At 37.3% G+C, this 24,075-nt stretch overlaps 2 protein-coding genes across 5 annotated transcripts in view; one reads left to right on the top strand and one right to left on the bottom strand.

Moving 5' to 3' along the window:
• mipol1 (mirror-image polydactyly 1) overlaps positions 1 to 8,852 on the bottom strand; it is a 94,438-nt gene extending 85,586 nt beyond the window's left edge. For 2 of the 4 annotated variants that reach the window (XM_081347727.1, XM_081347729.1), the window contains exon 1: positions 8,812 to 8,852. The gene's annotated coding sequence lies outside the window, so the exon portion shown is untranslated. Of the gene's footprint in view, positions 1 to 5,745; positions 5,918 to 8,811 lie in introns of those variants that run through there. The other 2 variants (XM_081347726.1, XM_081347728.1) reach the window with 1 other exon arrangement.
• The window catches only part of tyro3 (TYRO3 protein tyrosine kinase), a 28,839-nt gene continuing 11,862 nt past the window's right edge, over positions 7,099 to 24,075 (top strand). The window contains exons 1-16 of the mRNA XM_081347724.1: positions 7,099 to 7,432; positions 10,643 to 10,826; positions 14,410 to 14,510; positions 14,615 to 14,785; positions 17,074 to 17,160; positions 17,382 to 17,497; positions 18,204 to 18,384; positions 20,082 to 20,224; positions 20,601 to 20,739; positions 20,948 to 21,074; positions 21,397 to 21,491; positions 21,583 to 21,678; positions 22,986 to 23,066; positions 23,181 to 23,273; positions 23,672 to 23,793; positions 23,917 to 24,026. Of these exons, the coding sequence (XP_081203850.1) occupies positions 7,375 to 7,432; positions 10,643 to 10,826; positions 14,410 to 14,510; positions 14,615 to 14,785; positions 17,074 to 17,160; positions 17,382 to 17,497; positions 18,204 to 18,384; positions 20,082 to 20,224; positions 20,601 to 20,739; positions 20,948 to 21,074; positions 21,397 to 21,491; positions 21,583 to 21,678; positions 22,986 to 23,066; positions 23,181 to 23,273; positions 23,672 to 23,793; positions 23,917 to 24,026 (1,904 nt within the window). The 5' untranslated portion in view covers positions 7,099 to 7,374. The remainder of the gene's footprint in view (positions 7,433 to 10,642; positions 10,827 to 14,409; positions 14,511 to 14,614; positions 14,786 to 17,073; positions 17,161 to 17,381; positions 17,498 to 18,203; positions 18,385 to 20,081; positions 20,225 to 20,600; positions 20,740 to 20,947; positions 21,075 to 21,396; positions 21,492 to 21,582; positions 21,679 to 22,985; positions 23,067 to 23,180; positions 23,274 to 23,671; positions 23,794 to 23,916; positions 24,027 to 24,075) is intronic.

Genomic DNA, 24,075 nt, shown 5'->3' with positions numbered 1-24,075 from the left:
ACTTGACTTGACTTGACTTGACGGGGCTAGACAATCGACAGGAGAGCACATGGTGCAAGGAAACACATGGAAAGCCATGTGCTCACACCAAACACGACAAAAACACAAGTACATGGCCAGTAAAACAAATCACAAGCCATGTGCTCACACAAAACAAGACATGAACATGCAGCTAATGAGAACACTCATAAGCCACATGTTCACACAAAACATGAAAACATGAAAGCACACAGCCAGTGTAAAACACAAGCTGCGTGCTACACAGTACAGGACAAAAATGACAAGAAGGCACATGAAACAAGGCACACAGACAAGACAAAACAGGAGTGTCAGGACTCTGTCACAAAACCAAGAAATAGACTAGACAGAAGTGACAGAACCCTGATGTTATTTTGGAACACACAAGCTTATTCACAACCTTAAGTCTAACATATTCATACTAAAAGCAAAAACTAAAATGTTTGATTTCAGGGGGCCTTTAAGGTGGTCGCTTGCTGTCCAGGAATATAATCTGGACATTCGACAGAAAATGTTATGGTGGATGCTCTCTAAAGTATAAAGAGATGGTGTTCTCTATTTGTCCCTTGTACCTTTCTTTCCTAATGTAAATGGTAAGAGTGAAAGTATTTTACTACAAACAAACCCAAGTTTGTATTCTTGGTGGTAGGGGTGTTACGTCCTACGTCCTTTGCGGTAGTTTGCACATTGGCTTGCTGTAGAAAAGATACTCAGCTACTCATGCATGACAATGAGTGTTGCAGTAGGGCTGTCATATGACATACGTATAACATGTCACATAACCTATCACATGCTCTCACACATTTATTTTTTAGCATTTTGGAAGAAGTAAAATTTACATATGTGGTTTCTACAACCAGATGCATTTACACTTGTCCAGTTTTGTCTGGAATGCATCTCAAGTGGTTTAAGTGATCGGATTTTGATCAGAGAAAACGCATGAGGTGACCAGGTGTAAAAAGGCCCTAAGAAGGTAGAAAGAGCACTGCTTCAGGGAGGGTCACTTCTACCCTACACCTGACACACCTTGTGTGTTGCAGTTGAGTATGAAAACTTGTGTGTTGTCCAATTGAATTACAATTGGTGTGCACACTTTGTGGTTACGTGTGCTCTGGTAATTAAACAGCATGGTAGTATTTTCAATAGCAATACTTCTTTTGACTATTGTTACCATATTAAAAGGTATTGTATCTATCTCTCATATCTGCATTTTTTTTAAAGCTGTGGGGAGATGGTGCCATTTTCTTTTGAAATACTAAATGTTTATCCCTGTTTTTTTGTTTAGTTATGGAGTAGAGGGAAGCCTTGGTTGTTGATTTCTTATCTTTTGTAAGTAATTTAGTTCCCCTCTTAGTAGTAGTAGGGGTGTAACAATATATAGTGTCACAATATATCGCAATACAAAAATGCAACAATATGTATCGTGGATAGTTCACCCATAATAAAATTACTGTGTGAGAAAAATTTCAAGTTTACAGAGTTTTAGTGTCAGTACTACATTAAACTACTATGTAATGTTGAATATAATGTATAATAATGCAATGTGGGAATATTTGTGGGCCCTGATAATGCCAAAAAATTTCAAATCATGAATATGTTTATTCTGGTGTCACCATTGTCCTGTGCATTGGGTTTCCAGCATCAAGTCCAAGCCTATTCATTTACACCCACAATGTAACACACAAATGTTTTTTGTTTGCCTTTTATCATATGTCTTGGAGAATCACAATAATATCGTATCGTGAGTTCAGTATTGTGATATGTATCGAATCGTGACATGAGGGTATCGTTACACCCCTAGTAGTTAGTAACTCTTTTGTTTGCTGTTTTGGCCAGGCCCTCTCCTGAAGATACTGCCTCCATTTTCTTTGTATAATTAAGAATAAACTAAGTTTGTTTGCTGCAACAAGTAGTTGCTTTACATTTCTTAGGGCAGAGGGCTAAAGGGAATCCTTTCCGTTTTCCGTTTACATTTCTTCTTTTAGTTTAATTTTGACATGTTACTCTCTATACCAACCCTAGACTGGGGGGAAGGAGAAGATCGTAAGATAATCCACTGTGAATTCCTGTGCCTGACGAGAAGATGGCACGCGCAGCTGAATCATCCATCCATCCATACATACATATTTTCAATCCGCCGGTCCAATGCGTAATATCATACAGGTATAAATTACTTTTTTATTTGATTAATTGATTATTAATTTGTTTAATTAGGGTTTGACAGAGTTCAAGATAAATCTTTTAATCTTGCTACTGGAGCTGCCAGTTAGCTAAGTTTCAAATAATTATTAAACAGTAAGCACAAACTATGCAAAAGTGGAAGCCCTTCTGCTGCACTCAGAGTCTGAATTTGCTCACATGTTTTCATTCATTCCCTCAAGTGAAGTATATTAGTGGACTAATGTAGGGAATAGTGAATACTTTTACAAAGGCTTCAGGTCTCAGGAAAAATGACATTAGGTTTGCAAAATGGACTCCGACAATAATGCTTTACACCAATCCATCCGCTTGCCATTGTACTTGGTGATGTGAGGCTTCCATGCAGCTGCTCGGCCATGAAAACCTATTCCATGAAGCTCCCGTCGCACATTATTGTGCTGATTAATGCAAGAGAAAGGTTGAAACTCTTCAGCTATGGAATCAGCAGAGCGTTGACAACTTTTACGCACCGTGCGCCTCAGCACTCGGTAACCCCGCTATGACTATATGTAGTCTTCCGCTTCATGGCTGCTGCTGTTCCTAAACGTTTCCTCTTTCCAATAATACCACTTAAAGTTGACAGTGCAATATCTAGCAGAGATGAGATTTCACGAACTGACTAATTGCAAAGGTGGCATCCTATCACAGTACCATGCTTGAATACACTGAGCTCTTCAGAACAACCCATTTTTTTCCACAAATGTTTGTAAATTCAGACTGCAGGGGAAGGTGCAGATTGAAACACTTGAATTCAATAATTAAGAGGTGTGTCCTAATACTTTTGTCCATGTAGTGTAGGCCTATGTCAAGAAACTGAAACTTTGAACCTGACTTTATACAATGTTCAGATTTCTGTAATGGGCATTTATGTACATTTATAAACAATATTTGCATATTAACTAAATAATGCCACATTTGCATATTTAAACACAACATTTCCGAACACTTGTAATACAAAGCAACTGTCTTAATGTACTGTGATTAATCAATTGGGGTAAGTATGGTGATATACTGTATATTAGTTACAAATTTTACCCAGTTCACCTGTGGTGTCTTGCCTTAAAGAAATATAGCACAAGCACACAGTTAATGTAATAAACTACACCCGTGGATCAGTCTGCTAGGAGGCCTGTGTGAATGTGAAGGGAAGAAAGCTCTAGCATCATTTGTTTGCAGACTCCACTTTTTTGATATTTTATATCTAATAAAATAGTCACAGTTCAAATTGTCTGAAGTACTTTTCTGTACCACTGTTTTTGGAAGTCTTACAACTACTTAAGCATCACAGAATCATCTGACGAAAACATACACACAAAGAAATAAAACACTGTCTTTCAACCGTCTACGAGACAAACCTAAATGTTAAAAATGTCTCTGATGTATAGGAGACAAGACTGTGGCTATCAGCTGACATTAACAAAGTGTGGCATCCAATTTCTGTTAACTAACTTCGTTCCATACACTACAGACACCTTGCACAAATGCACAATAAATATATGTACTAAATTAAAATCTAGACCCCAGGAGCAATACGTTTCTGCCACATCACAGATATTTGCATTATGTCTCACTATGCACATCAATGTAACTGGTTAATGACTAAAATGTCATCATACTCACTTTATAGACAACTCATTCTCCAAAGATGATATTTTGTGTTTTGCCCTCTGAAGTGCACACTGAACATCCCGTGCCATGCTTCTGATATTCATGTATGTGTTAGTGTGTGTAGAATGCCGGCGTTTTCTAACTGGACACCGTATACTTCATCTCAGTTTGCACATCTCATGCATACACAAGCAACATGATCCATGTGAGAAGACAATGGCTGTGTCTCAAAGCCACATCCAACAGGAGTAACTGTGGACGCAAGGGGAAGCTGTCTAAAAGGGATGGCCTGGTACTAACCCAGACTGTATCCAGAAAACATAAAACCACAGCTGCCCAACTCACTGTAGAATTAAATGAACCTTGACTCTCCTGTTTGTCTGGAGCTCTTCAAAGTCAACATTCATGGTTGGGCTGCTATAACCAAACCTTTGCTCACTTGTGCTAATGCCAAATGTTGGTTTCAATGGTGAAACGTATTGTTCACTGATGAGTCCACCTTCACTGTCTTTCCCACATCCGTGGGAGTTACGGTGTGAAGAAGCCCTAATGAGGTTTAACACCCGGACTGTTGCTGCCCAGAGTGAAGCACAGGAGTGGATCAGTGATGGTTTGGGCTGCAATATCATAACATTCCCTACTGTGCTTAGTACCGAACCATTCTGGAGGACCATGTGCACCTAATGGTTCAAATATTGTACCCTGAAGGGGGTGCCGTGCATCAGCATGATAATGCACCAATGCACACAGCAAGACTTGTGACAGAATGGTTTGATGAGCATGAAAGTGAAGTTGAACATCTCCCATGACCTGCACAATCACCAGATCTAAATACTTTTGAGCCACTTTGAGGTGTTTTGGAGGAGCGAGTCAAAGATTCACAGTGACCTGACCGCTGTTCTGGAAGAGGAATGGCTCAAAATCCATCCGGCCACTGTGAAGGACTTCTAACAGTCATTCCCAAGACAAACTGATGCTGTTTGGCCACAAAAGGAGGCCATACACCATATTAATAAATGATTGTGGTCTAAAACCAGGTGTTTGTTTCATTTAACATGTTAATATCATTGTGTTCTAGGACATTTGTGCAACATCTAAATACCATGGTATATTAATTCATAATGATAATCATTTAGTTACATTGGATTTATATGGATCAATGATAAGCGAGGATGTCAGATATTACTTTTTAAACATTTAAACCATTTCTCAATGTGCCATTTTCATAAAAAGGTCAAAATGGGTTATAATAATAACATTGGCACAGTCATAAAGGTGTCAATAAATGGTCACATTGATATTGATTTAGCGGACTAAAGTTTTTTTCAAATAATATTTTTGAATTAAATATGTTCACTGTTTATATAAACAATAAAATAATTAAATGGACTAATTAAAAACTTTTTTTTATTAATTGCATTTTTCTGTTACAAAAAAAATAAAAATTATACAATGCATTAGGCTTTTTTTAAAATAACTTAAACCCAGTTCCATGTCATTGACCCATACATAAAAGTACAATATAATTATTACCAAGCACAAGTGCCGAAAACGGCTGTCTAGATAGGCAGCACACTACGTGTTGAGACACGGCCCTTGAATCCATCCAAACCGATCCAAAATGCGACGCACAAGTATACTTGTATCAAAGTAGCCTAACACATGACTAAAGCTGGTCTCTTTCAAACAGGTCTGAAGTTTCACTATTACCATTTCAAGACAAGCCGTAACTAGTCAAAGAAAACGTTTCCACGTAGTGCTTTCACCTTGCTGCCTAAATCCCTCCTAGACTGGCGTCAAAATACAAACATTGGTTTTATCCAATTCAAATTCATTATTCATTCAGTGAAAGCATGAATAATAATGCAATGAGACATCGATAGGAGTTGTCATTGAAAGGTGGACCGGTTTCGGACTTACCATGATATAAGCGCTATGGGGTCGGCTGCTGGTCGAACAGGATTGTTTCCTAAAAGTTTTGGAGGGGAACTTCCTACTACAGTGTGCGCAGTCAAGCTTCATTCCGGCCCAGCGGGACAGACAGTGCTGCGTTTGACCACTAGAGGCCACTAGCTCACCCGTGCTTAACATCATGATACCGATATGATACCATATGATAACATTTGACATGATGATAAATGAAGTTTGGAAACATTGTATTTTATGCTCATCAAAAAGACAGAAAACAACAGTAATATTGTGAAATATTATTACAATTGAAAATAATGGCTTTCTATTTTAATGTAGCCTACTTTAAAATATAATTTATTTCTGTAATGCAAGACTGAATTTTCATCAGCCATTACTCCAGTCTTCAGTGTCACATGATCCTTCAGAAATCATTCCAATATGCTGATTTAATATCAATGTTGTAAACAGTTCTGCTGCTTAATATTTTTTATAACCTGTGATACTTTTTTAGGATTCTTTGATAAATAACATTTTAAAAAAGAACAGCATTTATTTAAAAAAGTTTTTTTTTTACAGTATACACTAACGTTATAAACGTTAGTAAAGATTTATATTGTTCTGAATGATCATGTGACACTGAAGACTGGAGTGATGGCTGATGAATATTCATCATGCATCACATCAAATTAATTGTGCATCTCAGAAATAAATTATATTTTAAAGTATAAAATATTAAAATAGAAATTATATTTCTCAATATTACTATTTTTTTCAGTATTTTTGATCAAATAAATGCAGGCTTGATGAGCTTAAGACTTTTTTAAAAAATATTAAAGAATAATAATTGTAATAGTAATTGTTTCCAAACTTTTGGCCGGTACTATCTATCTATCTATGTATCTATCTATGTATCTATCTATCTATCTATCTATCTATCTATCTATCTATCTATCTATCTATCTATCTATCTATCTATCTATCTATCTATCTATCTATCTATCTATCTATCTATCTATCTATCTATCTATCTATCTATCTATCTATCTATCTATCTATCTATCTATCTATCTATCTATCTATCTATCTATCTATCTATCTATCTATCTATCTATCTATCTATCTATCTATCTATCTATCTATCTAGCTAGCCTTTAATACAACACATAAAATAATGTTTAAATAAAAAAATAGCCTGTATAAAAACAATTATTTAACTTGGCAAAAAGCATGCCGTCTTCATAATATAATACACGTGAAAATTACAAGTTGAGGTTGTGTGCCGGAGTGAAGTGCAGTGTCGGCACGTGACCTACAGGGGGCGCGTATTCCCGACTCTCTGCGACTCCTCAGATGTTTCCTGCTGTTTTTCTAAGTCGAGCTACTTGACTTGAACGATGACCACCGCGTTCTCACGAGCTCTGTGAGGATTTATCAAAACAATGAGAAGAATGCCATTTATACCGGGTTAACTACCGGAACATGATGTATTAAATGCAAGAGGGCGATTTTGAAGTTGAAGCTTCTGTGAAGTCTATGAATAATGGGATTTACGAACACCTAGTTAATTCATTAATCAGCGCTGTTCAAACTTTCACAAGGTGAAGGAGAAAACTCAGCTCTTTAACGGAAGATGTTATAATGGGGCTTTCTCTTTGGATCCTGCTCTTGTTACTGCACTTCAATGAGGGAATTCACGGTAAGTTTGTTGAACTAATCGCAGAGTTTGTGAACGCAGTGTTTCATTAAACTAATCAGTGCTTATGTGTTGACGTGGACACAATGTTTCAAGATAAACGTCGATGTAAATGTGGGACGTTTATTAGCAGAACGTTCTAATAATCCTCTTTTATAACCTTTCGCATAATAATAATAATACCTAATTTTGTGAAATTCCGAGGATTGACAGCATTTGTGATTACAGATTCAAAACTAACGAAGCCCGAACGTTTTTAAACCAATTCAGCATCTCTGGTTTTGTTATCGATCAAATAGTTTCCTGGATTGCGGGCTGAGAAGGATTTTGAAATTGTGTTTCAAAAAGAGTCCCTTATTTTTTTCCAGTTAAATTAAAGAGCCACACTTTTTATTTGTATCATTATTTAACCAAATAAACTTTTGAAGTGGTATTAAAATAATGCTAAAACTAGCAGCCATTTAGTGCCTCTATTATTGTTACTGCTGATTGAAGCAGTGTCAGGATAGATAGATAGATAGATAGATAGATAGATAGATAGATAGATAGGGGTGAATTGCCCTAATGTGGGACATTTTTGCACTTCAGACTTCTGTGACATATTGCGATGTGTAACCAAAACATTAAATCCACACCCAATACCATTTAAAAAAAACCAGGATGTGTCCTAATCAAATCAAAAGAGAAACTTCAGATAATCCATTCATAAGAGAAAGTATAGACATATTAGTGCTCTTATTGCAAGTCGTCGGTCTGAGACAATCTGCAGCTTCCTAATGTGGGACAGTTGTGTCCCCAATGTGGGACACTGAAAAATCTATGATAAAAGACCAAAAATCACATTGATACATGTAGAATTGTAAAATCTTAATTTATTTTAGATTCTCTCTTAAATCTTAGTTAGTAATTATCTTGGTTATGGATGGATGAAACATGGATAACTGAACATCATCAGACCGATAATACAATATTATCTAGTTCAGTTTACTTAACAAACACAGCTTGAACAAACTTAAATTCATAAACGTGCTGTTAACTGTTAAAAATCTGCATTAACAGTATTCTAATATTGCATTACAAGACTAAAACCATGTAAATAACCATGTTTGTCCCACAAACCATGCCCCACCACACATTTTTGACTAATTTAAGTACATTAGGCTGATCATGCTGTCCCGGATTTGGAAACCACATTTCCTAATGTGGGACACTAGGAAATTTGATAAAAATATAAAATATATAATTTTTACACACAAAGTTACACTATTTTTTGATGGACAAACATTTCATAAGCATATTAGGCTAAAAAGTAGCAGGATTGCTTTGTTTAAAATGTATTTAACTCCTTAATATCAAATTTGTTAAAACTCTATGTCACTAACCTTCGGATGGTCTTCACACAAGGTGCCTCCTGTTTGATGATTGCTTCACCCTCAAATATGATTGGACATTTGATAAGTCATGTGATTTTGATCACATGACACCACAGCTTTGTCTAACCCATAGTTTCACTGCCATTCATGTATTTATGGGGGACCTACAAACACTATACCTTAGGTGTTCCACATTAGGCAGTGTCCCACATTAAGGTAATTCACCCTAGATAGATAGATAGATAGATAGGTATGGGGTATGGAGATGGGTACCGAAACCCGGTGTTGTGCCGAATTCTGACCCCGCCAAATTATTGCAAAAAGAACTGATACGAATACTGTTAACGTACCGGATCGATAAGCAGTATCGGTAAGAGTAGTAAAACCTTAATGATACCCATCCCTAGACAGGTAGCCTATGCTATTGATTGTAGAGTTACATCATAAACAGGATACTGTAGTTTCCTCATTTACCTCTTTCCTGGGGAATGAATGTGATGTTTGATGCAGATGTTCTGGCCAGCTGTGTGTTGTTGTCTGTCACAGTTGATCTTTCAGACATCTGCAGCATGCATGACGTCTGCTGTCCACAATCAGAGCTTGACAGAGATGCCAGAAATTGTCCCAGTACAATAGACATCTTAGAACAATGCTCTAAAGCCCGTTGAAGGGAATATGAAACTTATTTCCAAATTTTTGGGACGTAGTTTACTACATATTGCTCATGTCTTGTTCTGGGCCTTTTTTTTTTTTTTTTTTTTTTTTGATAGAGGACATTTAGAGGCAAAAAGCCACAAACAAAGCATGTGATGTAAATTATTGGGTTTGTTAAGCAGTTACAATATAATGTGAAAAGTTTGGGTGCACCTACTCAATAGATAGATAGTGAGAAGTTTAGTTGTTATAAAAAGATAGATAGAAGTTGAGTTTTTATGAAATTCATATGCACAATTTACAGTTGCACATTTACATCCATATGTTTTTTTTTTTTCGTGTTTTTTTTTCTCTCAGTGGATGCATAAGATTTCCTGACAAAAAATAAAAAAAATTACCATCACCGATTTTTATAATAATTTAACCTTAGACCTTTCTTATAATTTATAGTTATAGGCACCCATGCTAAAAGGTCCCCTGCAATTTTCCGTAAAATACTTTTCTGTGTATTTAACACGTTACAAAGTCAAATTCTAGCCAAATTCGGCCAAACAGCCATACGCAGTCTACTTGCACCTAGTGCGCAACTTGTGACGTCGGAAGTAGCGCAGTGTGTCATGGCGTAGTGTAATATCAGCAGTATGTCACATTACTCGCATAAGTTGCGCTTAGACTTAAGTTGAATCCGTATCTTTGTTTGGCCGGAAGCTAGTTATTTTACTTTATAAAGTTTTAAATATGGATATTTTTTTCCTTACACAAACTGATCGCTTCGCTTTAGAAGGCCTTAGTGTGGAGTTCATTATGATGGATAGATGCACTTTTATTGACTTTAAAACAGAAACAGTTTTAAAATGTGATATTTTTTACCTATAGCCTTTCAATTCAATTTAGTAGACTGAAAAGGTCCCGTAGAGTAAATTACATTGTATCACTCGAACCTGGACGAATTGTGTGCCAGTCACAGAGCCGGTCACAATTAACAAAGCTTATTGACGATTTAAAACGTTATCATCCAACATGATGGCATATAGGCTTTCCAACTAATGTAAATCTATTTTTATAGTATATAAGTATAATAGTACTAAGTTTATCTCTGTTACACATGTCCCGCAAAATCACATCTGCTGTCCTGCAACGGAGCAATAACCAGATGGTCACCCTAGTCAAATTGTGTGTCCTCCAGGGGTACGGTTTACCAAAAACCCTTCCAACCAAACGGTGACTCAGGGTAACATGGCTCGTCTGGGCTGTGCCTTTGAGGGTTTGAGTGAACCTGAGATCATCTGGATGAAGGATGGAGAGAAGATCTACAGCACTGATCAGATGTACATCACACTGGAGGCACATCACTGGGAGACCTTCCACAGGTAGGACGGTGTGAACCTGGAACTGTGCCCTAGTCCTTGATGTTGTTCAGAATTGTTTTTGCCAGTGGTCAATAGATGTACATTAAAGGTAGGGTAGGCAATTGCAGACTGGCTAGCAATAGCAAGCTAGCTTTGAAAGCATGAGATCCCACCCTCCCTTCATAGCTTCTCCAAAGCCACGCCTCCTTCAAAACACATGAACACACACAGCCAGAGAAGAGTCTGCAAAGTGTCACTAGACAAGTCTCAAAGCACATAATATTACAATAATAATAAACGTGCACAACTTAAAGTGCTCTTACTTGTACCAGCGGACTGCTGCAGATTCATTTCACCGTTGATAGTGTTGACATAGAAACATAGAGTTTGAGGGCATGAACAGCTCCAGGTATAACATCACGGGTTGCCATCCTGTAATTTTGGTTATGAGATGGCGTGAACAATGAGCATAAGCTCATTGTTTTGGTTCAGGAGGAACTGTAAAAGGCGGCTGCTGTTTGTTTGTGGTGCTCAATGACTGTCTGTCTAGCATGAAACACGCTGATGACATGTGATGTCTGCGCGAGCAGGGTAAGCAAGCAGAGGTATGGAAGTACATATGTTGACAGGCAGGTCGGACATCCTATCATTGCATTCGGTCCAAATTCGGTCATGATTGGATGAACATTTTTTGGTCTTGTGTCTTCCAACGGAAGATAAATGTGCGTTTTAATATTTAGACCACTACTTATATTGATTGCTAATCAGGATGTGAAGAGAGTTTCAATCAGTAAAAAGTGTTTAAAAAAAAAAATTGCCTACCCTATCTTTAAAGGAGGGTCTGGAGCCATATAGACACCAGAATATCATAGAGACTTGTGGGTAAACTATTTTGGTTTGGGTAAATAAAAAATAAAAAATCTTTGTCTTTTACACTTTTTGTCTAAAAGGGAGCTTGTCCAGTTGTCATGACTGTGGCCTTGAGGTTGTGACTCAGTGTCTCTATCACTATCATCTTTTTATTATCACAGTGTGGGCGCAGAGCTAAAACACCAGAACAGTTGTTTGTGCTTTTTTTGTTGGATTTCACAACTCCAAAATCAGATGATGACATTCATTACTGTCTGTATGGTAAAAGACACCAAGGTCAATACATTTTATCAAGGAATTTTTTATCAAGTCTAAAATGTTTGTTACTGTAGCCAGTCTCTAACCTTCAGAGTTATACAAACAGAGTTTGTAAGTAAATTCTTGAGCACAATATGAAATTGGATGTGAACACTGTGTTTTGTGACCAAACAGAGTGCCAGGTTCTTGTTTTTCGATTCCTGAACTTAACCAGGATAGTTTAGGATACACTACCATTCAAATGTTTGGGGGCCATAAGATTTTGTTTTCTTTTATTCAGCTGGAACACATTAAATTGATCAGAAGTAACAATAAAGACACTTACAATGTTACAAAAAATGCTTCTTTTCAATGTTCTATTCATCGAAGAAAAACGAAAAAGTATTAAGGAGCTCAAAAATGTTAAAGGAGAACTCCGGTCAATTTTAACATTGAGCTCATTTCTTTGTACATTTGGAGTGCTGTCAATACAGAGAACAATGACAAAAATCGGTGTTGCCTACACCGAGTTATTCTATTTTTAAAATTTGCACCCTGTTGACTTCAATGGGGCAAGTACTAAACCTGCTTTTAGCCTCTTAACATCCTTGATGTGTCATTACAAGTGCACAGAAAATGTGAGTGATTCCTTCTGAGTGAATCTGACTGCAGTAGATGTGAAAGATATGTATAAAAATTATGTTATTTAGGCCAGCGCAAATACCTGTGTTTACATCCTGTTTTCGGTTGAAGTCCAAAGTAATCGATTGTCGAGTTCACGCGCGTAATCATAGGTAACTAAACCTATGCGCGTGAACTCGGCAATCGACTACCTTCAATTGTTTTCACAACTGTTATTATTATTGTTAATTATTGATGATAAGAAATGTTTCTTGAGGAGCAAATCAGCATATTAGAATGATTTCTGAAGGATCATGTGACACTGAAGACTGGAGTAATGATGCTGAAAATACAGCTTTGATCACAGGAATAAATTACATTTTAGAATATGCTTAAATGGAAAACTGAAAACCTCAAACTTTTAAACGGTATTGTAGCTCAGCCAGCTTCTAAAACTTCATTTCACTTGAAGACCACAATAAATAAATACAGATAGGCCATATAAATCAAAATGTATAAATCTAAAACTCACAAACAGTGTCACATACACATACAACCTTTGGAGATCATTTATAGCTTTCAGTTGAGCAGTCAGGTAAATGTCTCCCCTATAATGCAGATGTAATGCAGACATTAGTAACATGAGCTTGCTTTACTGATCGCTGTGAAGGCTGATAATCTCTTACACGTGTCGTGACACAGTCCAGTTGCCTAGATCTGTTTTAGGCCATTCTTAGACTAAACACAGTTTGGGTGGAAATTTGCTTTTGTAAGTGCTGCCTTGCTGTAAGATTAGGCTAAAGAGGATAACAAACGGTGGAGAGAGAAACTGGCTTAGTGAATTATATAGACATCACGTTTCCTCGATGCATGCCATACTGCCTGCATAATCTATAAATGACTAGTTTCACCAGGTGGGTGTCGTAAACAAATGTATACGTCATGCATTTCTTATATGTGAATGCAATTCATGCCGCTGTTTGCGCAACTGACCTTTGTCTACATAAATCTTAGCACTCTTAGACTGAATGGCTCTCTTCTAGTTGTAAAACTTTGAGACTGATGTGTCATTATTCCATGATCATTATTACACAAAGTTTTGGGATTTGCTACTTTTCTGAGTCTTATGTCATGTCAAGTCAAATTACATTTGTTTATATAACACTTTATATGAATACAGATTGTTTCAAAGCAGCATCACGGTAATAGACTGGAATATAAGAGTAATAAGGTTTTTCAATTATGAAAGGAAAACAATTTCAGCTGTAAAACAGCTCTAAAAAGATAATAGTGTCATTATTCAGCTCAGTTTAGTTAAAAAAAAAAAAAAAAAAAAAAAATATGTGAACATTTGCATTTAAGTTTGAGGCACATTTGACCAGTGTTGGGGAAAGTTACTTTTAAAAGTAATGCCTTACAATATTGCGTTACTCCCTAAAAAAAATCCCTAAATATTGAGTTATTCCCTAAAAAGTAACTAAACTACTTCATTTCAAAGTTACTTTTTTATGGAAAGTAGTGCGTTACGTTACTTCTACATTACTTTTTCTAATGTATCATCGTGTTTTCACAGCTCGCACAGCGCCTCTGAATTTACTCTCGATTTCTCTCAACATGGGGACAGCAGGTGTCAGGCAATGATGAGAAAACATTACTTTTTTGAAAAAGTAACTCCGATATTTTGTTGTAAATTTAAAAGTTACATGTTACTTTACTAGTTACTTGAAAAAAGCAATCATTACTTTTTCTCATGTTACTTGTAATGCGACCCCCCTTGGTTTCCATCAACATGAGAGTGTGTAAATTACACAATTTTCATTTGTGGTTGATTTAACCATTTGAAGAGTGCCTAATCTGAGTGTTTCTTTGTCTTCAGTGTTAAATCCGTGCAGCAACAAGATGCTGGGAAGTACTGGTGTGAAGTTGAATATCACGGCACAATCATTTCCTCTGAGCCTGCTTGGATCACAGTAGAAGGTATTTTCTTCTTCTGAATCCTTCAAGTAGTGTATTACTCAGATCATATCTTGGTCCTTTAATGCAAATATTACACTTTTTGACTCTTACTCCTCACATTTTAGGTGTGCCTCATTTTGTGGAGGAACCAGAGGATGTAGCTACATTTGCAGGGGAGCCCTTCAACCTGACGTGTGCTGCATCAGGTCCTCCAGAACCTGTGGAGGTGTTGTGGTGGCTGGGTGACCAACAGAAGGGTGATTTCATGCCCTCCCCCTCAGTTCTCTTTGTTAAAGGTGAGAGGAACCAAGGGCCTGTCCCAATACCCACACTTGTGGTTTTTGCATTTGACCAATTGTCTAATTGCATGACATCTTTGTGATATTTGGCCCAAGTGTTCAAGTGGGCGTGAAGACTACAATTGTTTGTAGAACTTTTGATTAACCGATGGGACACACTTACAACATAGTGTTATTAAAATGCAAGTATTGTAAGTAAGTTTTATTTACACATTTTGATCAGCACGTTTGGTGTGGTCCGAGAGCGATTGTTCTCAATATGTTGTGTTTTGTATTAATTTCATGCTATTATGCACAGCAGAGTGAACAACACTTGGGTTTGCTGTATGTGCTTCACATGAAGGCGGCTTTCTACAGCTTGCAAACAGACTCTTTTGAGGAGACAGTGGATTGCGAGCCATTCATTTGCCGCTCTGATTGAACTCATGAAAAATTAATTCCCCTACATGTGCTTTGTTGTATTAGGGATGTCATCATCAGCTAAAATGCATGCACAGGTTACTTTACTTCCTGAGCAAGTTTGCACCCAAGTGCGAGTTGCTTTCACATTCCCAGCTTCCCAATGGTATTTGAGATTGGCATTGTGTTTGATTATATATTCAGAATATGATGTGACACAAAAACAAGTATATAATGTTTTGTCACACTACACTACTACCTGAGCTACTCTTATGCTACCGTAAATTTAGTTAAGTTAGTTACTCCCCAATACTGCTCCTCTATTAGATAACTCTCCTTTATTAAATATTCCATGAATTTTTGTTTGCTCACAATAGCAAACAGTTATATATTAGTCACATTATGAAACATCATGTGAAACATCTAAGATTCCTATATCCTCTTTCAAATCTTCTGTGAGATGATATATTAGGCAGATAAAATGTAGAACTGAGTCGCTGTTGCTTTCAGTGGATTGGGCGACTTTGCAGATAGGGGAACTGTGTGATGTTTCCAGTGGGGCAAGTTTGTGCTTACATGTAAATAGTGTAAAATTGCATTTTTAGCAACAGGGTGACTTTGTGGGTATTTTTGGCCTCATTTGAACTATCAAAGTCATTTGTTTTTCTCAAACCTGTACAGTTTTTTGATAGAACCAACAAAATATCTTTTTAACGAAAATACATTTTGATATTTTAGAGGTGTCTGATACATTGTTTAAATTTCTCATCATGTTCTTGTGGAGAAAAAGCCTCTTGTTACTGGATAATGTCAAGGCCAGTTTCCCGCCTTGCCTTTACATTTTGTAACTGGATCTCTTATTCTGTGAGTGAATGCATTATAGTAATCAATGCTGCCTGTGTGGTAAAGCCCAGTAAAGTAAACTTTCCATTTTAACAGCCTATGCTTAGAAATCATTGAGTCATTAAGTCTGTGTCATGTGTTCCTATTATCAGCAACAGAAATGAGTTTGTGACTCACTCAGAGTTGAAAACTCTTTTTTTGCTCTGTCATCATATAAAACAATGTGACAGCTGTCATGTCCTTGTTCATGAGGTGAGATGAGACATGAGGATGTTTTTTTGTCTATTCTCTTTGATTTATATATATAAAAAACGTTTTGATTCACTATTTTTTGCAACTCATGAATATAATGAAATTATAAATATATATTTATATATTCATTTTGGGTGAACTATACTTTTAATGGATGTTTTTTATTAATATGGAAACATGTTTTTTTTTATGAAATTCTACTCTAAAAAATAACTAAAACTGCCAGTACATGACAGTAAATGTCTAAATGTGTACAAGTAATTGAGTCAATCATTCATTCGATTCGTTCAAATGGTTGATTCTTCAGGAATTAAGTAAATGGCTCTTTTTATGAATGGGCCATTGAATCATTGGTTCACCCAATTGATTTGCTCACGATTGATTCATTTATTGTCGATAGATTCACCAGATTGATTCTATAGGTTATACACACATTACGCAATGAGTTGTTGCCCTGCATAATTTACGTCACCAATCAACTGCATGAAATATAAGATTAACTGTATGTATATATATATATACAGCATACATAATCATATTTAAAATATATTGTGTATATTTAAAATATATAAAATATTATATATTAGTATTTTAAACTATATTTATTTTAATCGTCATAAAAACAATGTTATTTGTTTTAATGCAAATATATACTCTCCCTTTTTTCCCTTTAGATTGTAAATGTGAAATGTGACCCATGCATGTTCTTGCATATTTAATATGCATTTTTGCAAACTTATTTGCAGGTGAAGCACTGACCACAGTGATTTGTTTTTTATTCGCTCAACCAGGTGTGAATGACAGTATAAAGTTTTACTGTGAGGCCAAGAACGCTCGAGGCATCTCCGTGTCACGCACGGGCACAGTGCACATTAAAGGTGAGACATACCACAGTGTTTTTTACTTCCCACTCACACTACTTTTATTGCTGTAGTTCAGCATAATTGCATTCAAAATTCAAAAATAGTTGTTGGCTTTTGTTTTGACAGTAATTCATCATAAACAGGCATCCATATAAATACAACCACAAAAGGCTTGTAGAAAGAAGATAAATGTTGTTGTTATAATGTGTTTCTTTAAATATGATTGTTATGTGCAGTCCGTCCTGATTCCCCCCGGGATGTCAAGGTACATCATGTGTCTGATCATAATATAACCGTTACATGGAGTCCAGGTTTCACAGGGCACTCACAGCTTTCCACCTGCACTATACAGGTATGCTACTACATAGTGTTTGACATTATTGCATTCCTTTTTCTGTTCATTTCCTCGTGTTCTTCCTATGGCCGTACAGTCTTAGTGCTTGGTTGTTAAAGGAATAGTTCACCCCGAAATCATTTATTTTACCCTCTTGTCATTCCAAACCCGTATGACTTTTCACTTCCTGTGTAACACATGGCAGATGTTAGGAACAGGAAGTATGGTCTACTTTTAACCAGACCCTCACTACATCTGGGCCAGTTGCATAAACGTAGCCACTATGTTAAGACTGTGTCTTAAGACCTAATTTGATCAACTAGAAATTAGTCGAGGTAATCAGTCTTGCTCTTCTGATTCAAATTAGACCGATCTACCTTTTTATATAACTGACTTTAAAAACTTAGCACCAGTCTTGAAGAATATAATTAGATGACTAACTTTTAAGACTAGTCTAAGCAGTTTATGCAACCAGCCAGAAGAAAATCTTGAGAAAATATAATATTATATATAAATATATAATATTATATTTTCTCTTGAGAAAATATAATATTATATATAAATATATAATATTATATTTTCTCTTGAGAAAATATTCTGCATGTAAACAATTTTAGGAATCTCTTTAAAAAAAGAGTAAGCAAATGAAGTTTCTTTCTAAATTCTCAGGATTCAAATCTGTAAACTTAACAAAGATGAATATCTGCCTGTAATCCATTTTTAGGTGTCAAAGGGATCTGGAAAGAAGGTGAAACTTCCTGATCTGGATGTTGTGGTTCCTCCCTTCCAGCATGTGTTTGGGGGGCTCCACAGTTACTCAAATTACAGTGTGAGAATCCGGTGTGATAATGAGTTGGGCTCTTCCCCCTTCTCTCCCTGGGTGGACTTTCACACTCCAGAGGCAGGTATGTGAAACTTTAGATAAGGTAATGATGCTATGTATGCATGTGGTTTCTTTCTATTAGTCAAATTAACATAAATGGCTTTTTAGCTTGAACAGCGTTGCTGTTGATGAAATTACAGACATTTGCATTTGCATTCATGCATTTTGGCCAGACACTTCTATCCAAAGCAGCTTACATTGTATTCAAAGTAAACATTTGATCAGCTCTTGCATTCCCTAGGAATCGAACCCATGACCTTGGCATAGCTAGTTCCATGCTCTACTTTTTGAGTTTCAGAATGGTAAGGTTCCCACAGCCATGAAAAACCTGCAAATATCAGGGAATTTGATCAAAATGGTTTCTTAAGTTAAGTTATTCTAATTTTTTTCATTCTCTTTAATTATTAAAATATTTCTTTCAACATTTCTTGTTCTTTATGAGTGCAGTTTCTATAAAAACAAATTTTGGTGATGTCTGTAAGTTTCTTGATGTTCAAACACCCCATCCAGACTATAAGTGAACTATTTGAAGGCAGAGTCCCCTGAAATATGTGTCCACTGTTAAAAAAGTTCCTAACTCATGTTAACGTTTAAAAATTAAGCCTATTTTTACGGGTATTTAAGGGACCATTGTGACATGACAATTAAAGTATTTTTTATACATTTTTTGGTTACACTTTATTTTGATAGACATTCTTCTAACTATAAGTAGGAGAATAAGTAATTCTAAGTAGTAAGTAACTTTGCAACTACATGCCAACTAAATCTTATTAGAATATTAGTAGACTGTTAGCTTACGGTTCAGGCTAGTAGATTAAGTTGAAATGTATTTGCAAAGTTAATTATAGTCAGTAGAATGTCTGTTGGGGAGCATCAAAATAAAGTGTTATTAAGCAGACAGTCTACTAATACTCTAATGACTGCTAGTTGACATGTAATTGAAGCGTTACTAATAGTTAGTAGAATGACTAAAGTGGACTATCGGAATAAAGTCTTACCACTTTTTAACTTTTTTTCACGTGAAATTTGATATGATCATATCCCATACTATCTGTCTGTATGCAGAGTGTTGAGGTACACCAAAGAGAGGAAGGAAGGAAGGAAGGAAGGAGCTTTTGTAGAATCTAGAAGTAGAATGTAGAAGTTTTGGTGGGTTGGAAGTAAACAAACAGCCCAGAGAGCGGGTTCTGGCCAGATGCCTAGGGCCAGGGGGTTTGGAAGGGGAGGAGCTGATGGATGGGTTTGAGGAGCAGAAGGGGTTTCTGAAGTTGTCCCTGTTTGCATGTTTGTAAACTGGTAGCACTGGCAGCAGTCCAGTAGATTCCACGCTGAGTGGTACAATGTGCCATTGTGCGTGTCCCCAATCCATATCAATGCACTGCTGCCACATACAGAGTCCAATATTCTGCCACCTACTGGCCAAAGCAGTCATTGGAATTTGGAACTATTTTAAATGGATTTGGTTTACTTGTGCTTTGTTTTATTTTTCATTTTTATCCACTATAAATAAGAGTGTATTACACTCCTCTCCACTTAAAATCCATTCCACAGATTCCAGAGGTTGTTTCTCCTCCAAATCAGTGGGAAAAATGTGAACAAATTCCATCTGGGCCTGGCTGTGACATCATTTATTGTCGTGCGGAGGCGCTTGACACATACTTTTGTCTGTACACTGGCAATTGCTCCCTTTTTTACTGTTTTCATATCTTTCATACACAGCACCATCAGCAGCTCCAAAGAACTTTACCTTTGAACTCAGCGAGCAGCAGCTCACTCTGTCCTGGGCGGCACTGGAGCAGGAGGAGCTTTGTGGAAGGTTACTAGCATATAAAGTGCAGTGGAAACAGGGAGGAGAGAATCAGGTACATCTTTATAAAGGAAGACACACTTACAGTGAAAATTTCACAACACTGACACTGTTATTGACCTGAACTGATTTAACATTGAATCTGTATTGAGCTGGATAATGACATTATTTTCTTCTGTAGAGCTTCTTTACAACTGAAAATTAGGTTGTTTCCAGACTAATGAATTTTGGAACATTTCACACCAAGAACAATAATGTTCAGTTTATTATAAGTTATATATATTATAGTTTTGTCGTCTGCCACGCTTTTTAACAGGATGGATTCTGATTGGCTGTCAATTTTTTTTTTTAATCCTTCTACTGTGTCCTTATCTGTGTCGAAATAACCCCTTAACCTTTATGCATATCCTTTATGATTTCTGTCTCTATAGGATCCCTTACTGTTTAAGGACCACATTGCCCGTCTCTCGGGTGCAGGGCGATTCTTCAACGCCACCTTCCAGGTTGCTGCGTGCACAAACGCAGGATGTGGCCCATGGAGTCAGCCTGTTCTTGTGATGCCCATGTCAGGTTTGTCCACTCTCATTGTCTACCCTCCTGCCTCTTTGAAATCAGGATTTCTGTAGTCACTGCAGCTTTTTTTGTGACAGTATTTTCTCATAATGCAGCGCTCTAATAGCCTGTGTGTGTTCATTCGCTGCTCATTATGCAGGAATGGCGTTGTGTCAAGCACTTTTGAGCAGAAGTGGTGATTAACACTCTCGTTGTGTCCTTTCAGCCACGCAGGCTCAGACCCAGAGGGGCCACATATGGGTGGGGCTTCTTTTCGCACTTCTTGTGGCCACCATGGTGGGACTCCTGTTGATTGTAATGGTACGCAACAGAGGCAAAGAGACCCAGTTTGGGTATGTGTTTACTTATGTTTTTACATTATTACACCCTATTTGCTGCCCAAACCACACATTTTGCCTGAACTAGGACTGACATCTGGTCTCTTAGACTGTGATCTGTCCTTTCACAGTCAAGTTTGGATCAACTATGCTCAAAATCAATGATGACTGGTTATACAGTTTGTAGTCCAAGAACTTGGTCCATTTTTCAGTTCCATTTATGATGTAGTTTGTGTGTTTTGCTTTTGTTGGGCGGTTTGAGTTTAGATGCATTTCCAAAATGTCTTTTAAAACAGTGAAATTTGAGTCACTTTGTCACATTTGGGCTTGTTTTCAGGTCTGCATTCGCAGCTCCAGGAACAGAAGTACCAGTTTCCTTTACAGCTGCCAGGTCCTTCAACAGGCAGTTCCCTGAGCTCCCTGAAACCACATGTAAGTGCACGCATGACTGCACCATCATTGACATGATCCTACAGTACTTGTTTTTCAGGAAATTATGAATTTTGACTCTGTATCCATCTAGTGGACAGTCTAGGAATCAACAGTGATTTGATGGCCAAGTTACAGGATGTTCTCATCTCTGAAAGGCTCTTAACTCTGGGACGAATGCTTGGAAAAGGTACATTATGACCCGGATGCTCATTTTAATCTCTTTTTGTTGGGACGAGACCTAAAATGATCTACTTTGTGTACCAGTGATCTAAATGTTTGAAATAATATATGCTGTCTTAAACCTCACAGTGCATGTCCTTTATGATACTTTTCTGCATCTCAGAAGAATAAAATTCTTAAAGTCCCCCTGTATTAAATAATTTTATCCCTTAAAACTCATCTTTGATCACCAAAATTACATTATTTAAAGTTTTTTTTTTTCTTGAAAAAACTGTCTTCATGCCTTAAAATAGCTTGAGTGTAAAGGCCCGTACACACCGGGACGAATATCGGCGCGCGTTATTCGCCAGCGTTTCTCAACGCGTTTTTTGTGTTCACACCCAAGCGATTTTCGCTGACGATGAGCCGAGTTAACATGCAAGTTCATTCCCTGACATTAGATGGCGCTTAATACCACTCCATAACATTTCTATTTTATCAAGATTTTTGTAGTCGCTGTCGCGTTTGTCACAGTTCTTTATGTTTCGACACCAACGAGACCAGCAGCTCTACATTCAACTGCCTTGCATCTTCCTCGTCTTATTTCTTCCCGGCAGTGTTTAGACGCTACTCGGCATATATCTTCTTCGCCGTTACGTTTGTGTGCTCGGCAAGACCGTTTTGTGTTTGAGCGCCCCCAAGTTGTGTTTTACTGTAACTTCAGAAGCTCCAAACACGTGAGCAAAAGCGCCAATCTCATTGGTCGGATAGTTTTTGACGCGGCGCGTCAAACCAAAAAAACGAACCCGAGGCGTTTTTTAAAAAATGACGCTTTTACGCATGGCGTTTTTCGCGTCGGTGTGCACACTCACATTGGCGCCCTTTGTTTAGTTACGGGGCGTTAATCGGCGAATATCGCGCACGAAATTCGTCCCGGTGTGAACAGGCCTTAACTCTCTACACCCTTGCCTCATTTAGTATACGTGGTTCTATGAATATGCAAGTTAGCCCCGCCTCCACTCACTCACACCAGCTCAGAGATCCACTCATTGACCTGATTGTTTACAAGGTAGTTTGTCACGTCAGAAACACCAGTGATTTCAAACTGTGTTTTTGAGACTGTCTTTGGTTCACAGTTTTAAGGAGAAAATACTCAGCAATGGTGTTGACCTATGAATTTGCACATGGTTTGTCTTATAGCATATTAAAAGCACCAAATAGACACAGGGGGACTTAGTATAATTTATTATACTAACACAGTACACAGGGGTCACAGGTTTTTTTACCTTTAAAAACTATGTTCATTGCTGTCAAAATAATAATATTGTTTTATAGGTGAGTTTGGCTCTGTAAGAGAAGCTTTTCTCAAATCGGAGAATAACTCTGGGCAGAAGGTTGCTGTGAAAGTCCTAAAAAGTAAGTGTACATCTAAAATGATTAGTTCATTGAACAGTTGGATGCCTGTGAACCAGGGTATTGGTGTTGTCATTATTTCTGTGCATTCATGCATCTCTCTCCGTGCTCTTACAGCTGACATTAACTCATCCAGTGACATTGAGCAATGTCTGAAAGAGGCTGCCTATATGAAAGACTTCCATCATCCCAATGTCATTCCGCTTGTTGGTTAGTGGACACATTTTCCTTGTTAGGCCTTTGGCTCAGAATCTATTTGCTTTAACATCCCTTACAAAAATTAACCATGGTTTTACTACAAATAAAACCAAAAAAATATGGTTACTATAGTTAAACCACGGTAACCACAAATTAACCATGGTTTTGCTTTCTATCCATAGTTTAACCATGGAATTTGTAGTAAAACTGGTTATACAATGGTTACTACACTTTTACCACAATAAAACCGTATTTTCCTTAGTTTTCGTAAGGGATATGGGACAAATTCACGTCAGGGCTTATCACTGAAGTGAAGTCAATGCAGTTCCTTTCCATTTTGACGTGGATATTATCAAGCAGGACTCATTGGAAGATGTTACTTCAACATGGTTGTGAATTCGCTCCCACAGGTGTGAGTTTGCACAGGAGAACCCAGCAGCGGTTACCTGTTCCTATGGTGATCCTGCCCTTTATGAAACATGGAGATCTCCACACATTTCTTCTCATGTCACGCCTCGGAGATGAACCATTTGTATGTTTTTCCTGTCACTACCTCGCACACACACACACACACACACACGCAGCAACTGTACATCAGATGTATTGGGTCCATTCCTCCATGTAAATGTTTGTTGATGTCTCTTGTTTTTTGTAGACCCTCTCTCAGCAGATTCTTATCCAGTTCATGCTGGATATTGCTCGAGGGATGGAGTATCTGAGCAACAAAAACATCATCCATAGGGATTTGGCTGCTCGCAACTGCATGTGAGTTTTTTTAAGTCAGCTCTGTGTAAAAGGAACATGATTTACTGAT

This window comes from Scardinius erythrophthalmus, assembly GCF_964197995.2.
Source record: "Scardinius erythrophthalmus genome assembly, chromosome: 19".
NCBI classification, from domain to species: domain Eukaryota; kingdom Metazoa; phylum Chordata; class Actinopteri; order Cypriniformes; family Leuciscidae; genus Scardinius; species Scardinius erythrophthalmus.
The sequence above is the reverse complement of the archived record's forward strand: the minus strand, read 5'-3'. Positions and strand labels throughout refer to the sequence as shown.